Source organism: Sphaeramia orbicularis, chromosome 18 (assembly GCF_902148855.1).
Source record: "Sphaeramia orbicularis chromosome 18, fSphaOr1.1, whole genome shotgun sequence".
Classification (NCBI taxonomy): domain Eukaryota; kingdom Metazoa; phylum Chordata; class Actinopteri; order Kurtiformes; family Apogonidae; genus Sphaeramia; species Sphaeramia orbicularis.
In genome coordinates, this window is record NC_043974.1 from 15934348 (window position 1) to 15951258 (window position 16911).

The 16911-nt window shown below is 34.0% G+C and overlaps 1 protein-coding gene across 4 annotated transcripts in view; it reads right to left on the reverse strand.

Moving 5' to 3' along the window:
* Positions 1-13292: 13292 nt before the first annotated feature.
* The window catches only part of rtn3 (reticulon 3), a 36057-nt gene continuing 32438 nt past the window's right edge, over positions 13293-16911 (reverse strand). For 3 of the 4 annotated variants that reach the window (XM_030161692.1, XM_030161693.1, XM_030161691.1), the window contains one exon: positions 15386-16775. In XM_030161692.1, coding sequence (XP_030017552.1) covers positions 16727-16775 — 49 coding nt within the window. In that variant the 3' untranslated portion in view covers positions 15386-16726. Of the gene's footprint in view, positions 14397-15027; positions 16776-16911 lie in introns of those variants that run through there. The other variant, XR_003938055.1, reaches the window with a different exon arrangement.

The following is a 16911-nucleotide window of genomic DNA, read 5'->3' on the forward strand; positions in this document are numbered from 1 at the left end:
AACACAAATCCAGGTCAGTGTACTCTACAAAAACATCTGCACCATTCAGTACCTGAAATTCACTCCTTTATGTGCTGGAGAAAAATGTATCCCACAGCTATAACTTTTACATTTAAGATCAAGTTTTTGACAGGAGTTTTTCACATCCTCTTGCAGTAACTGTATAAATAAAGATGAATTAATTATGAAAACAAGTGTTCAGAGAACGCAAACCTCCGTCAAGCACCCTGAAACATGTGCATGTGTGGATCAACTATTTCTTTTTAAGTTAAACAGTTTCAAGGTTGTTCCATACAGCAGAAAAAGTTGAAGCTTGGTACCAGTCGTGTATGTCAAATTAGATTAAATTACAATCAATATGTGTTGAGTTATAATGGAAAATGTGTCATAAATGGGATTTTCAGTGTTAAACTGAAATGTCCACAGTGTCCACATTCCACAGTGGATGTGGACAATTTTGTGCCAGATACAAGATATTGTTATAATCTATAGGTGTGTGAAATTGGAGGCTAATCGGAGTCATTTTGAATTTTTTATGAATTTTCAAAAATTGCTCAATGATAAGAGATAGGAAAATGTGAGATTTTGTGACCTTGCTGTGACCTTGAACTTTGGCCTACTTGGCCCAAAATTTAATGGGTTCATCCCAGGGCCTAGGCCTATGTGTGGGTAAAATTTGTTAAAGACTGGTTGTAGTAGTTTTCCTGTAAAGTTGCTAACAAACAAACATGTAAACAAACAAGAAAAGCACTGGAGAGCGCAGACCTCCACCAAGGCAGATCAGTGGGCCCCCATGCCCACCCACCCCCACCCCCGATCACCACCAAAATTTAATCATTTCTTCCTTGTGCCAGTATCAACATTTCCTGAAAATTTCATGAAAATCCATCCATAACTTTTTGAGTTCTCTTGCTAACAAACAAACAAACATGCAAACACACAAAGCAAAGCGATCACAATACTTCCTGGCGGAGGTAATGAATGAAATACTGATCAGCTGATAATAACTGTTAGTTAGTTGGGACGTTAAGGTGAACTGGCCTCTGAGGCTGTTGTGGTTCAGTACGTTCACTGTGGTGCTCTCAGTCCAGACTGAATCCAGGGTTCTTTTCTGATCTGGGTCCAGAGTCTTGTGCTCTCAGGAAGTTAGAGGAGGAGCGTTCGACGGGGCCGAGGCGAATAAGTCGAACGATAATTTGTCTGAAAACAACGCAGCACTTTGTCCCCAAAAATGTAGTATCCCCCCAGCTTTCCTTGTGTACAGCCAACTGAATGAGACTGATGTTATTATTGCTGAAGACAATGAATGCCACCGTGCAGTGAGTGACTTCACATGTGTCGAGTCTATTTAAATCTTTGTTTACAGCAGAGGAGAAGGGCCTCCTCCTCTTTGTCACCATTATACTGAGATATGTTATCTCTCCATTTCTCTGCTCCGTTCACCGGCCTGCATTTACAACACATCACAGCTCAGAGCGACACGCAAACAATCTGTAAATATGTGCAAATTGACTATTATTTTTCCTTTGTATAAGCACTTTTATGCACCCTGGTTTCTACAAATTGTGTTTGTAATTACAGTATGTCCAGCTTTTCTACTTTGAACATTTCTGAAAACCTGGAGAACAGCTCGTTTCCTCCAGCGTCGGTACTGCTTCTGGTTTTGTTTTGTTTGTTTTTTTTTGTTTGTTTTTTTTTTCATTCACTGTACAGTAAGTTTATGCAAAAAAAAAAGAAGCCAGAATTGCATAGAGGTGTCACAAAAGAAGAATCTGCCATAAATGTCACTTCTTCACCTGGAAAATATAACTCAGGGATTCTGTTTTCATCAAAACATTTCAGCCGTGATCTTTTAGTACCGATTTGGACGGTCAGCTATGGATGGAGGTGTCATAGTTTAAGGGTCACTGAGGAAAATGTGAGGAATAGAAGTCAAAATAAAGTGTTAACTCAGAGGAAAAAAGCATGTAAAGTTTAGCACCTTTAACATGAAACACAACTACTTCATTCTTAATTCTGTATTGTTGAAATATTACCATAAAATGGCAACTTTATCTTGACATCTTGTGACTTTTACCACCCAAAGCTTTTATTCCACTTAATCTGACTTTAAACATTTGAAACATAAACACAATTGGTATTTGAATTAAAATGAACGAGCAGAAATAATCAAAAAGAAGAGTTAAAAAAGAAACTTATGAAGGAAATGTTTACTACTTCATCTTAAAACAGGCCCTCAGTCTAGAAGAGTTTCGACATGGCACTTAATTATTTAAAGTGAAGGAAGTTCCAGTGAAATGAATGACTTTTGTTAATATAGTGTGAGTGTGTGTGTGTGATGGTTTGAGTCACAGAGATCCTGATTTTTTTTTTTTTTCTTTCACCTCCGCCTTTCATCTGTACATGGCCGACATGTGAGATACGCTCCTCAATGATCCTTTGAATAAATATTCACCACAGTGACTTTGCAGCTTCTGGATCGTTTTTTATGTCACACACACTCAACATCACCTCCGTTTTCAGACAATTATATTTTTGTTAATTTCCTTCATGATGAATATTTTTCCACAGCATGCATTTTGGCTCGTCTCAGCTGGAAAAACACAGGTGATCCTAAGAACATTAAAGATTAATCTGTTCCATTTAAGTGTCCCAGAAAGTCACAGCACTGAAACTTCATGCACTAAACAAAACCCTGGAGGTGATGCACCTGCACGAAACACACACACGTTTTTACACCTGTTTATAATATCTGCAGTAAAGGAATACTGACTTTATCTTGCATTAGGATTTCAATACACTACCTCTTGCAGTGCAGTAAAGTCCAGATAATGATTCAGAGTGTAGTTAACAGTCTGTTCTCACTTTACTTTAATCCAGAGAAAAGGTTTGTAATTCATTAACGGATGAAAGAAGAGTTTGCATCGACATTTGAGACTTTTCATTTACTTCCACTGCTGCAGAAAACCTGTTAGCTGCTAAACTAGAGATGTTAAACTCATGTTAGTTCAGGGGCCACATCAGAATCAGAACCAGAATCAGCTTTTTTGGCCAAGTACGTGAACACATACAGCTAAAATTTACTCAGGGGGTCAAATGAGTGGCCATTTTTATCAAAAAAAAAAAGTTGTAAGAAATGCATAGAACTGTGTTGTAATAATGCTAATACATTTGTGCACAGACTACTGATATTATTTGACAGTGGAAGCTATATTTTCAGAAATATTGGATTTTGAATAGCAAAACTTTTGCTGGTGGACGGACGTGACATTACCCATGATGCTCTGGTCAGTACCAGTACTTTATTAGGAATAAACTTATATACTTACTATTGCTAACTCTCCTCTTATTCATAAATGTTAGTATTGTGGATCTAAAACAATAACAGCTGACACAAAAACACAAAATGTGGCAGTGGACGGATGTGACATGGTTGTTACAGATCCCATCATACTGATGCTCGGCAGCCATGTCACCGTTTCCACAAATGATCCCTGTGCAAAAACTAGAATCAGAATTATTTATTGTATAGTTTATCATCATACTAAAGAGTAAATAACATTATAGAATTGTTATTTCTTTATATATAAAAAAAAAGCTTATTATTAGAAAACTGTTGATTTAAAAAGTGACGTGTGACATTCTTAATGTCCACTGCAAAAAATGACTGTAGAATTAACACCAGAAAGTTGTAAAATTGCAACATAAAAAAACTGTAAGTGACAATACAATGTAAAGTTGTTTATTTGAAAAGATTTTTGTGTTAACGATTAAATCAAATATAGCTGTAGTTCTTATAGGAAGAGTATGTGAACAAAACCAGATTGGTATGTAGAAATGATGTATTTCTATTGTTTTTAGAAAATAAAACTGTAAATTGAAAAAGAATGTGATGCCATTTAAATTGCAAAGACCATAATGTTGAAATAACGGCATATTTGCTTTTTTATGTGTATATAAAAAAGTTATAAAAAAGTAAACATTTAACAATGTAACATTTTAAATTTGTAAATTAATGGGTTGGTAGAGTTGGTAGAGTGGCTTGTCCAATAACCAAAGGGTTGGTGGTTTGAATCCTGGCTCTGACTGTCCATATGTCTAAGTGTCCATGGAAGACACTGAACCTTAAATTGCTCCCAGTTGGACCTGGTGGATTTGGAAAGTGGTTTGGACACCATGAAGGTGGAGAAAATGTGCTAAATAAGCGCAGTCCATTTACCAGTTAAATCCAGTGTTAAATCTACATGTTTAAAATGTTAAATCTACATGTTACTCCTTAAATATGTTTACAGTTGGATGTTTTTTTTACAGTATTGATCTGAAAACCACAGCTGCCAGTTTTTTTCTGTAAAAACAACAGGATTTTTTTTTACAGTGTATGTATTGGTGTAACATAAGCAGGATGGATCAGCACCATACTCCATATTACAACCTGTAAAAATAAAACATGTGATATGTAGTATAGAATCTTGTAAGAAAAATTAGGGAATCTAAAAGAATAGAATATTGGTTTTTCAGGTAAATTCAGTTCAAATATAACTTGGGCATTTGTGACATGAAAATATAGCATTAATTGTGATGAAATTGGACATTTTTGACCTGAAAACATAGTTCATATGACCATAAACATGTTGCAACAGAACTGAAATCCTGTAAATTTGCATGACTTGCATTTACCAACACAAAGTTCCTTTGGGGATTCACTTATATTGATTTCTTATGCACAAAGACAGAAATAAGACCTCTAAGCAAATTTTAGCCGATACAAGGAATTTGGCTTTGGTTTTTCTTTGCATACATATTTCAACATGAACCCAATCACACCTGAACATAGACCTAATATAGACAAACATTTGACTAGAGACAAGGACAACAATGGGATGAGATTTACAATGGATTTATACTGTAAAATGTACAGAGTGCAAAGTGGAGTTTTATACAGTGAGTGGATGTGAACAGGGATCCGGTTGATTAGAATATAGGTTTTTGTATATGTTATTTACAGTTGGTTTTATATTGTAATACAGGGGTGTCAAACTCATTTTAGTTCAGGGGCCACATTCAGCTAAATTTGATCTGCAGTGGGCCGAACCAGTAAAATAATAATATAATAATATATAAATAATGTCAACTCTAAACTTTTCTCTATGTTTTAGAGTGAAAAAAGTAAAATTACATTATGAAAATGTTTGCACCTACAAACTATGTTTTCAAACAATGTGAATAATATGAACAAACTGAAAAAAATTGTAATTTTAACAATATTCTGCCTGTTTATCATTTACACATGTACATTATAACGCACAGATCACAGTGGATCTACAAACACATAAAATATTTAGGATAAGGCAGAATATTGTTAAAATTGCACTTACTTCTCTTAAGATATTTTAGGTTGTTCATATTTGTTCAGGTAATTCAGATATTTTTGCAAAATTATACTTTGTTTTAGTGTAAATATATGAAAACATTTACATTTACAAAGAGAAAAATTTGGAGTTGTCATTATTTATATGTTATTATGATAGTATTTTACTGGTCTGACCCACTTGAGATTGAATTGGTCTGAATGTGGAACCTGAACTAAAATGATTCTTAACATCTTAGTGTAATTTTTGCATTTCACAAATTCATCTCAGGGGCCGGACTGGACCCTTTGGCGGGCCTGATTTGGCCCCCAGGCTGCATGTTTGACACCTGTGTTGTAATATGTTGAGAAAGTGCAAATTGAAGTTTTTATACAGTGAGTGGATATGTACAGGGATCCGGTCTATTAACAATATATGTTTATGTATTGGCATTTTACATCGTGCAAATTAGTCAGAGTTTTTATACAGAGTGCAAAATATAAGTTTGTGAGTGGGTGAATTAGAGTCAGGGGGATACTGACACTGGATGGCTCATAAAGTGCAGAGCAGGGGTGTCAAACTCATTTTAGTTCAGGGGCCACATTCATCCCATTATGATCTCTGGTGGGCCAGGACCAGTAAAATAATAACAGTGAAGAAAGAAAAATGATATTATGATAATGTTTACATCTACAACGTTTCCTTAAAAATCTGAACAACATGAATAACTTCAAATGTCTTAAAAAAAACAAGTGGAATTTTAACAATATTCTGCATCAGTTTCTCATTTACACATGCTTTACAACTTATATTACGATTTAAAAAAATACACAAAACATTTAGTAACAGGCAGAAAAATGGTAAAATTGCATTTACTTCTTTTAAGACATTTCAGGTTGTTCATATTTGTTCAGGTTTTTCACATTTTTTGTAAAAGGATAGTTTGTTAATATAAACATTTTCATATATTTTACATTTTTACACTAAAACAAAAATGAACTCTGCAGTTGTCATTATTTAACAGTTATTATGATAGCATTTTACTGATCTGAAATCCTGAATTAAAATAATTTTAACATCTTTGATTGTTAATATCTTCAGTGTAATTTTTGCATTTCATAAATTCATCCAGGGGCTGGACTGGACCCTCTAGCGGGCCGGATTTGGCCCCCGGGCCGCATGTAGGACACCTGTGTTGTAGAGTGTTCAATGTTCAACAATCAGTCCAATATAGTCTGAAGTGGTCCAGACCAGTAAAAGAATAAGATAATAATCTATATACATAATGTAATCTCCAAATGTTTCTGTTTTAGAGTCAAAAACAGTAAAATTACACAATGAAAATGTTTATATGTTACAAAAATGGTCCTCCTGAGTGTTGGAGACAGTGTGGATCATTGTTCCACACTGTTTGTTATTTTGTAAATTTGAATTTATTTTTGTTAATTTTATTCATTATTTAATATAAAAACAAGTGTGTCCATCCACTGTCACTGATCCAACTCCATGGGTTTGACTGGTGAATCAGTGCTGTAGAAGATGACGGTGTTTCCATGGTAACTACGGAGCCTCTGAAATGGGTCGTATCTGATGACCATGAAAAGATTAACAACTGTATTTTACACCAATTATTTACATGTATTGATAGGATTAGTAGATCATCAGGTATTAAACATTTTTGATCAGTTGTTAATTTTGTTCAGTGGTGGATGTTCGGGTCTTTATGGGTTAGCTGAGGTTTTATTTACATTGTGAAAAATGCCAAATTGCAAAATTGAAGATTATTCCTCTGGAAACTTTTCTCTTCAGCAAAAAAACAAAAAGGTGCTACTTTTGTGGTAGTTTCTTTATCTATGTTTAACATTTCCTCAGTGATTTAACACTATTTATTTAAAAATCCACTGTATTTTGCATTTTTCCAGTGAAAATCTGGCATTTTCCAATATTTAATGTACTAATCATGAAGATGTTCATAAAAACTTAGATTAAAGTTAAGGGTTATTGCATCAAAAACAGAAAACTTAAGAAAAAGTGACTTTTTCAGTAAAATCTATCATAAACTGAATGGAAAACAAACGTCTCCATCCACTGTCATTGATCCAACTCCATGGGTTTTACTGGTGAATTAAGGCTGCAGAAGATGATGGTGTTTCCATAGTAACTATGGAGCCTTTGAATGTCCAAATGGGTCATATCTGATGACCACGAAAAGATGACAAACAACATTTTACACCAATTATTTACATGTATTGATAGGATTAGTGGATCATCAGGTATTAAACATTTTAGATCAGTAGATGGTTTTGCTCAGTGGTGGATGTTTGGGTCTTTAAGAGTTAACTGAGGTTTTACTTACATTGTGCCCAAAATTGAAGATTATTCCTCTGGAGACTTTTCTCTTCAGCAAAAAGCCAAACAGGCATAGTTTTAGTATAAAAACAGTATTTTTGGAACATGATGTGTCTTCTGTTCATGTACCCATATATGAACCCTTTAAGTGCCAAACTTGCAATATTGTGTCAAGCAACATAAAAGAGTGAAACAGTTTTTTGGAATCTTGAGATCAAAACTGAATATTAACCCATAAAGACCCAGTGCTACTTTTGTGGTAGTTTCTTTATCTATATTTAACATTTCCTAAGTGATTTAACACTATTTATATATATATATATATTTAAAAATCCTCCATATTTTGCATTTTTCCAGTGAAAATCAAATATTTTCCAGTATTTAATGTATTGATCATGCAGATGTTCATAAAAACTTAGATTAAAGTTAAGGGTTATTGCATTAAAAACAGAAAACTTGAGAAAAAGTGACTTTTCAGTAAAATATATCATCAACTGAATATAAAACAAATATTTCCATCCGCTGTCATTGATCCAACTCCATGGGTTTTACTGGTGAATCAATGTTGTAGAAGATGATGGCGTTTCCATGGTAACTCTGAACGTCCAAATGAGTCATATCTGATGACCATGAAAAAATTACAAACTATTTTACACCAAATATTTACGTGTATTGATAGGATTAGTGGATCAGTAGGTATTAAATAGTGTAGATCCGAAGATGGTTTTAGTTAAGGGGGGATGTTTGGGTCTTTATGGGTTAAAAAAACAAAACTTTGGTGCCTAAAGGGCAGTGGTTCCCAATCTTTTTGGCTCGTGACCCCATTTGAACATCACAAATTCCTTGCGACCCCAGACATTCAAAACGGAGACATTTTTCTTGGAGATGTCTTAGTGGAGTCAGGCGAGCGAAGAAACCTTTCCATTCTCTGTTCGGTCCAGTTTTCTGACTGCGACTGTGTCCGTAATGTGCAGTAATGTGGTCACATGATCGGATCAATCAAGATATGCCCTCTCAGATATGATATCCTGCGTTTTATTTGAACTGGATTTTTATAAGAAAAATGTGTTGTGTTTTAATTATAATGAAATACATATTGAATCATTAAAAAAAATTGTTAGTAATTTTGTTTTTATTTTTATCAATTACCAAAAATTTCAGGCGACCCCATATGGTGCCGCAACCCCAAGGTTGAACAACACTGCTAAAGGGTTAATGCAGGGGTCTCAAACATGTGGCCCGGGGGCCAAATGTGGCCCGCCAAAGGTTCTAATCCAATCCAATTTCCACAGTCTTGAATTGAATTAAGCAAAAAAAAAAAAAAAAAAAAAAAAAAAACAGCTTGAATTAAGGAAAAAATGTTGAATTAAGCAAAAAAAAAAAAAAAATCTTCAATTAAGTAAAAAAAAAAATCTTAAATTTAGCAAAAAATCTTGAATTAAGCAAAAAAATCTTGAATTAACAACTTTTTTTTCTTTTAGTGTAAAAAATAGCATTAAATTATGACAATATTTACATTTACAAACTATCCTGTAACAATAAAGCATGAATAACCTGAACAAATATGAACAACCTGAAATGTCTAAAGAAAATTCAGCACAATTTGAACTATTTTCTGCCTGTTCCTCAGTGTTTAGTGTCTTTGTAGATCTGATCCATAATGCACATGTAGAAATGAGAAGTTGAGGCAGAATATTGTTAAAATTGCACTGATTTTTCTTAAGAAATTTCAGTTTTTTCAGGTTATTTGCATCTTTTTGTTTGGATAGTTCATAAAAGTAAGAATTTTCAAAATTAAATGTTTTTTTTTTTCTTTACACTAAAACAAAGACAAAAATTTGGAGTTGTCGTAATTTATTTATAAGTTATTATGTTATTATTTTTCTGGTCCGGCTCACTGCAGATGAAATCGGGCTGAAAGTGGCCCCTGGAAGAAATGAGTTTGAGACCTCTGGGTTAATGTAACAATTAAAAAAAAAAAAAAGAAAGAAAGAAAGATGTACTTAATGTGTTTATCACGCGTCAGATTCCATTTAATTTTGTAATTATGTAACACTATGACATGTGTTGAATTCTTAATCCCAACACTGCATGAGGCATAAAGTGCGTTCATTGCTGATGCAGAAACCGAAGTTTCATTCAATATTTACATCTGTGTGTTTCTTCTTGTATTATATAAGTCACACAGGCTTCAAATTGGCGGAAAAGTCCTTGTGACCATTAACCCTCACTGGATTTAGATCAGGGGTGTCAAACATGCGGCCCAGGGGCCAAATGTGGCCCGCCAAAGGGTCCAGTTCGGCCCCTGGGATGTTTTTGCCAAGTCCAAAAATTCCACAGTCTTGAATTGAATTAAGCAAAAAAACATTTAGCCTGAATTAAGGAAAAAATCTTGAATTAAGCCAAAAAAAAAAAAAGCTTGAATTAAGGAAAAAAATCTTGAATTAAGCCAAAAAAAAATTTTCAATTAAGTAAAAAAAATCTTCAATTAAGCCAAAAAAAAAAAATCTCAAATTTAGCAAAAAATCTTCAATTAAGCCAAAAAAAAATCTTCATTAAGTAAAAAAAAAAAATCTTGAATTAAGCAAAAAAAAAAAATCTTCAATTAAGTAAAAAAAAAAAAAAAAATCTTGAATTAAGCCAAAAAAAATCTTCAATTAAGTAAAAAAAAAATCTTGAATTAAGCAAAAAAAAACAACAACAAAAACTTCAATTAAGTAAAAAAAAAAAATCTAGAATAAACAACTCAAATTTTTTTCTTTGTTTTAGTGCAAAAAATAATATTAAATTATGAAAATATTTACATTTACAAACTATCTTGTAACAATTAAATGTGAATAACCTGAACAAATATGAACAACCTGAAATGTCTAAACAAAATTAAGCACAATTTTAACAATTTTTCTGCCTGTTTCTCAGTGTTTAGTGTCTTTGTAGATCTAATCCATAATGCACATGTAGAAATGATAAGTTGAGGCAGAATATTGTTAAAATTACACTAAATTTTCTTACGTTTTTTAATTTAAATTTCAGTTTTTTTTTGGGTTTTTTTTTAGGATACTTTATAAAAGTATTTTCATAATTTAATGGGTTTTTTTTTTACACTAAAACAAAGCCAAAAATTTTCTTTTCAATATTTACTGTGTTTCTTCTTATATAAGTCACACAGGCTTCAAATGGGCGGAAAAGTCCTCATGTGACCATTAACCCTCGCTGGATTTAGATACTAGTGTGGTCTAAAAGTAGAAAGCATTAATCCTCTCTCCACCCAAACACCAGAATGAACAAATCTTCTTATTTTAGACATGTCATCGTGATGTTTTTTTTTTTTTAATCTGCTGTCTTCCCACACTGCGGCATGATGGGAAAATATTTGTTGTGCCCTTTGTGCGGCGTGAACAGATCCACCCAAACACTGTCCATTGATGTGTTTTTATTAATTTCACTTTGACATCAGTACAGAGACCACATACTTTTTTTTTTTTATTATTATTTTCTGTCATTTTTTGTTTCCTGCAACATCTTTTCCCAAAGCTTTAAAAGTTGAACCAAAGTCATAGCTAATACAAAACAGAGCCGATGTTAGTGAACAACATCTAAGATACCAGTAAGAGTCAAAAAAGCAAAATAAGACTCATCAGACAAAAAAAAAGGAAAATAAAGAAAGAAAACAAAAAAAAAAACACTCCTTTCACACACTCCCATGCCTGATGAAAACACACAGGGACAAACAGGAAGAGAAAAGCAACATGCTGTGAGGGGACAGCGCCAGACGGGAATTTATTCAGATTACATATTACATTATTGTAGAGAAATAAAACTACTACGAGTCCCAGACAGTAGTCATCGTGGTAAGAAAAGGTAATGTGGCCCCTGCTGTTCATGCTCTACAGGGGCCACACACAACAGGCTGAACATTAAAGGGTCAATTCAATCAAAATTCAACCAAAAAATTTGAATTTACACCAAACTTTTGTGGATCCATACAAGTAATCGACTCCTCATTTGTTTCGGAGCTACAGTGAATTTAGATTTTCTCCTTGGAATTTTACTTTTTCCTTCAAAAACCTCAATAACAACTGGATCCACAAAAGTCTTGCTGCTGAATTTGGTTTTTATTTCTTCATGCCAGCTCCGATTTGTCAGCAGGATCATGCAAAAAAAAATTCAGTATGAACTGATGCATTGGAATTTTTGTTTCCTAATCGCTTTTTTATTCCAACACTGCAAAACAGGAGGTTTTGGTGTATAACTAGGAGAATAAGATTATTTCATTTGACTTTAACCCTTTCATGCGTAGTGGTCACTACAGTGGACAGCTATTCGAAGCTGTTATCTTATATATTCATGGATTTTATTGTTTTAGTTCCATATCAGCCAATAAAGCGGACGTACCAGTGCTGTAACTTTGCTGTTCTTAATAAACCTGATCTGCCGTAACATGTTTGAGTTTAAGTCAATTTCTTGTTATTGTTATTAGACTGTAATTAACTTTTTTTTTTTTTTTAACCCTTTCATGCATGAATTATGACAACCTTAATCAAGATTTTTTTTTTCCGGAGTGTTTTTATTCCTCTTTTGGCATGGAAAAAAAAATAATAATAATGCGATGGATTTTTTTTATGAACCTATTTTTAATGGAGTTACAAAAATGTCCACTCAGCTGGACACCATGCGTTTAATTTTAAAGGCAAAGAAACATGTATTTACTGATATACTACGTGAAAACTATGAAATAAAAACATTTTTAATGCTGCTAATCTGATGTTTTCCTCACATTTTAACATACCTGCATGGAGATAATATGCAAAAAAACAAACAACTTTTGTTTAAAAAAAAAAAAAACATAACTGAACAAAAAGTTTTGGGTTTAGTTTTTGCATATTATCCCCATAAAGTGAGTAATAACTAATATTAGAGTATGTTAAAATGTGACAAAACATCAGATTAGTAGCATTAAAAAAATTATTTCATAGTTTCACACAAAATATTAGTAAATGGGTTTCTGTAAATTGGCTTAGAGTCTGGTTTTGACCAACTCTATATATAAAGTGTCATGAGATAACTTTTGTTGTGATCTGGCACTATATAAATAAAATTTGATTGATTGATTGGATTGGTTTTCCCCTGTAAGTCGCTTTGGAAAAAAGCGTCTGCCAAATGCATAAATGTAAATGCATGTTTCTTTGCTTCAAAAATTGAACTCATTGTGTCCAGCTAAGTGGACATTTTTGCATTTCCATGAAAAATCGGTTCATAAAAAAAATTCAATCGCAGTGTTTTTTCATGCCTAAAGAGGAATAAAAACACTCAGGAAAAAAATGTTGATTAAGGTTGTCATAATTCATACATGAAAGGGTTAATTACGTGGAAATTTACATGTAGAAAGAAAACCACTGGATTTCCACGTCAGGGAGATGTGATGTGTTCAATTAAAAGTAGTTTTTTTGGGTAATCCTGCTGAAAAACCAACATTAAAATAAGTTGAAATCTGGATGAGTGACCCTTTCAATGACCTTAAATTACTGCATGTAAACTTACTACATTATCCAACATTTTGCATGGATTTTTGAGGTTTTATTTGAAAACGTTATCTTTTTAAAGCTAAAATATGCAACTTCTTCACATTAAAATAAATAAATAAAAACAAGATGCATAACAAGAGTGAGACTGAACGCTGTGGATGCATCCCAACCAACTGAAGTGGTTTAAGACACCAACGACCAGCGCCTCCGATTAGAAACGTTGCATATTTTGACTTTAAGTTCAAGAGTGAAGGGCATGCATATGGAGGAATGTTCCACCAGAGAAAACATTCAGCAATCCGTCAGACATTGGATGAACAGATACTGCATCAAGAAAGCCATGAAAAGGAGGGTCTTCCACTGATGGCCCCTCAGTTTTCAGGAGACATCTACGTACTTAAGGGGACGATGAAATGGACAGCAACACTAACATATCTGTCATTTTTACTCCATTCTATATATTCATCCCTTTAAAAAAAAACAACAAAAAAAAAACTATATGGAGATGTAGCAGTAGTGCTAACGTGACTATGGTTTTTATACTCAAAAAACACCACCGAAACGATCACAAGTAATCATATTAAAACAAAAAGTCAGGGTCAAGAGTATGATACACAGCCTATATAAAGGGTGAGAATCTGCCTCCAGCCTAAACTATGACATGCGTCTTAATGGCAGTCAAAGAAAAAAAAAAAAAAAAAAACACAAAAAAACAAAGTGACAAACAGACCTCTATAGTAAACCACCCCGAAAAATGTTCCTCAGCTACGCTCTTTATTCACAGCTCACTCCCCAATGTCGTTACAGCGGCCCCTAAACGCACACAACAGGTGTTCGATGGGAGGAAATGAACGGATTTGTGTTTTTTAAACTGGAATCACAAACGATTTATGCACTGGTATTGTGTTAGTCTGTCACAATTCTGATCATACACGATAAAAGACGATCTGAACCGCGATGAAGAAGCCAATCACGCACCTGTATCGATATTCGAAAACATTCAACCAATCAAATCGTCTGATTAAATGATGCGACGACTCATGATAAGTTGTGTCCTGTCTGAGATGGGCAAGATTTCAATTAACTGTACGGAAAATGTGTATTTGTTTAATTTTGCAGTGTTTTGTCATTTGCTGGACACAAAGTAAGATGAATTATTGTGTATTAAATGTTACTTAATGTCATTTTCTTCTCAAATATGACATTTTACTCCCCTGTAGGGGTGTTAGAAAATATTGGTTCTGCAATATATCGCGATATTTCATTTCACAATACTGTATCGATATTAAAAAGTACTGTATCAATATTTTCAGGTATTTATTCAAATGCAGATATGACGGAGTTTCATTTTTGTTTTTTGGTTTTCTTTACTGTTTATATCTTATTATTATTTAGCACTGTTTTATTAAACAATGGTTATTTGAAGCATCCTAAAAGCACTTTTTACTGTCTGAGAAGCAGATCTTAGTTCCTTTGTTGGGACAAAATAAATGTTCTGATGTTAGTTCTGAACTAATAGAATATGAACATTTAAACAGGATCTTAAACTGTAATTGTAAACAAAATTTAAGTTTGAACACAGGAACATTTTGGGATATAACATTAGATCCTGCTGTGATTAAAAAAAAAGTGTTAAGTATTTGTGCATATTTCTGGTGTAATTAAATTCTTACAGGAAATAATCATTTTTAAAAAAGAAACAAACAAAAAATTGCTTTTTTAACAGTATCATGACATATTGTGATATATCGTATCGTGATCCTAGTATTGTGACTTGTATTGTATCACCAGATTCTTGCCAATACACAGCCCTACTCCCCTGGTTACTGTAGAAAACTCCTCTAGGCTTAATTGTTTGTTTTGATAAACCTATTTTTGTTGCTGAAATACATTTAACCAATAAAATATTTGCCTGAATGTATTTTTCTCTACTGAGATCTGAATACATTTTATTTGTTTAGTACAGAATGACGGTAAAGTTTCCTTAAACCCTTCATGTATGTATATTTTGTTTAATAGTTGATTTCATGAGGATACTTTTTCATGTATTTGTGGCCCATCTCTGGTTACAGCACATTGCAAACTGTCCTGATCATACACAAACACAATTAAGACATGTATGTAGAATTTTTTTTTGTTTTAAATCAAGAAAACAACTTAGTCATTTGTGATTCCATTTAAAAAGTCAACTAATTTCAAGGCAGAAAATAAGTCAAATGTGGCTCAAGTCTGATAGTTATTTAGTGATTTATTACAATCAGACACTGGAGCCGTTTGTAGATGATCTCCAGAGGATCAGATGTGGATGTTTTAGATTTAGGGGTGTGAAAACACATCAGGGAGTGCGTCTCTTAACTTATCACAAACAAACAGGACTTTAATTCCCAGGAGGAGTGTAAAAAAACCCTCCAGATTTACATTATGAAGCTCAGTGACGCTAACGATGCCAAGCTAGTAGGGAGTCAAAGCAGCTGTCCTATAATTAATATTAATAATAGTAATAAGTAGTGAGAAGTAGAATCAAAATGTACAGGTGAATGTGACACATCAACACTGTGTGGCTTGAACAGGTGCGACAGAAGGAGTCAGGACTGCTGTACGGGAGGGAACTGTCCTTCCATATAAAAAGCGAGGCTAATGTGTTCCACACAGCAGAGAGAGCCTGTTAGAAGGTGTATTTACATACAGAAAACTGGTCAAAAAATGCATCTGATCAAAAGAGGGTGAACTAGACCAAATTATCACAGCTGGCTCAGAGTTCCAATCCTTTTATTTCAACCTGCTCATGGGTTTAAAAAAACAAAAGTTCAGTGCATTGCAGAAACTTACATATACAAGTGCCTGTAAAGGTGAATGAAAACAAACTCAACAAACAGGCCAATCAGTAACAGCCCATTCCCGGCTTCCAACATTAACCTAGATTTAACCAACAGCTGTAGAGCAAGAGAGCAGGATAAGCTTAGCCACAAAACACCCAAAAGGTTGGTTTATTCTTTTTTTTTTTTCTTTTTAAACATTTTTCCTTTTCTTTCCAGCTTAAGTTATCTGTCTACCTTCAGGAAACGTGTGTTTTTAAGTACAGACATTTGCTTTTGTGTGACAAACAGCCATCATCCACCCCCTGCTCGCAGATGAAACCAGGTCATAGATTCAGTCTAGTTCACTCGACCCTGCCTCCATTCCCCCGTGGGGCGCCCACAGACAGGCGGGGTCAGCCGCGGCGTTACATCACTTCCTCGCTAGCGACGCGCTTCCTGTCTGCACAGGCACAGTTCTTTTCTAATGCTTGCAAGTTAAGCTGCGCAGTAGTTTTGAATAGAGTAGCTCAGATTTTCTACCTAGCAAGGTTCAGTGTAATAGGATGATGTTTGTTGGATGATGGAGTAGGGGAGGAGTTAGACTGGGGGCGGGGTTTAATAGAGAGAGGGGGAGGTAAAGGGGCTTAAGATGGTGATGTAAATGAGGATGATGGTGATGAGGAGGTTTCTAATGCGAGGCGGTGGATCATTCAGCTTTGCTGCGCTTCACAGCTCCAGGAAGTTTCTCTTGCAACCTGAAGGAAAAAAAAAAGATGTGTTAATACAAAAGTCTGTGGACTGGACTGATGCACAAAGAGTTTCTACAGTTTAAGACTTAAGATTACGGTGAATGCATTTTAAGAGCTGCATATGCCCAGTAGCAATAAACAT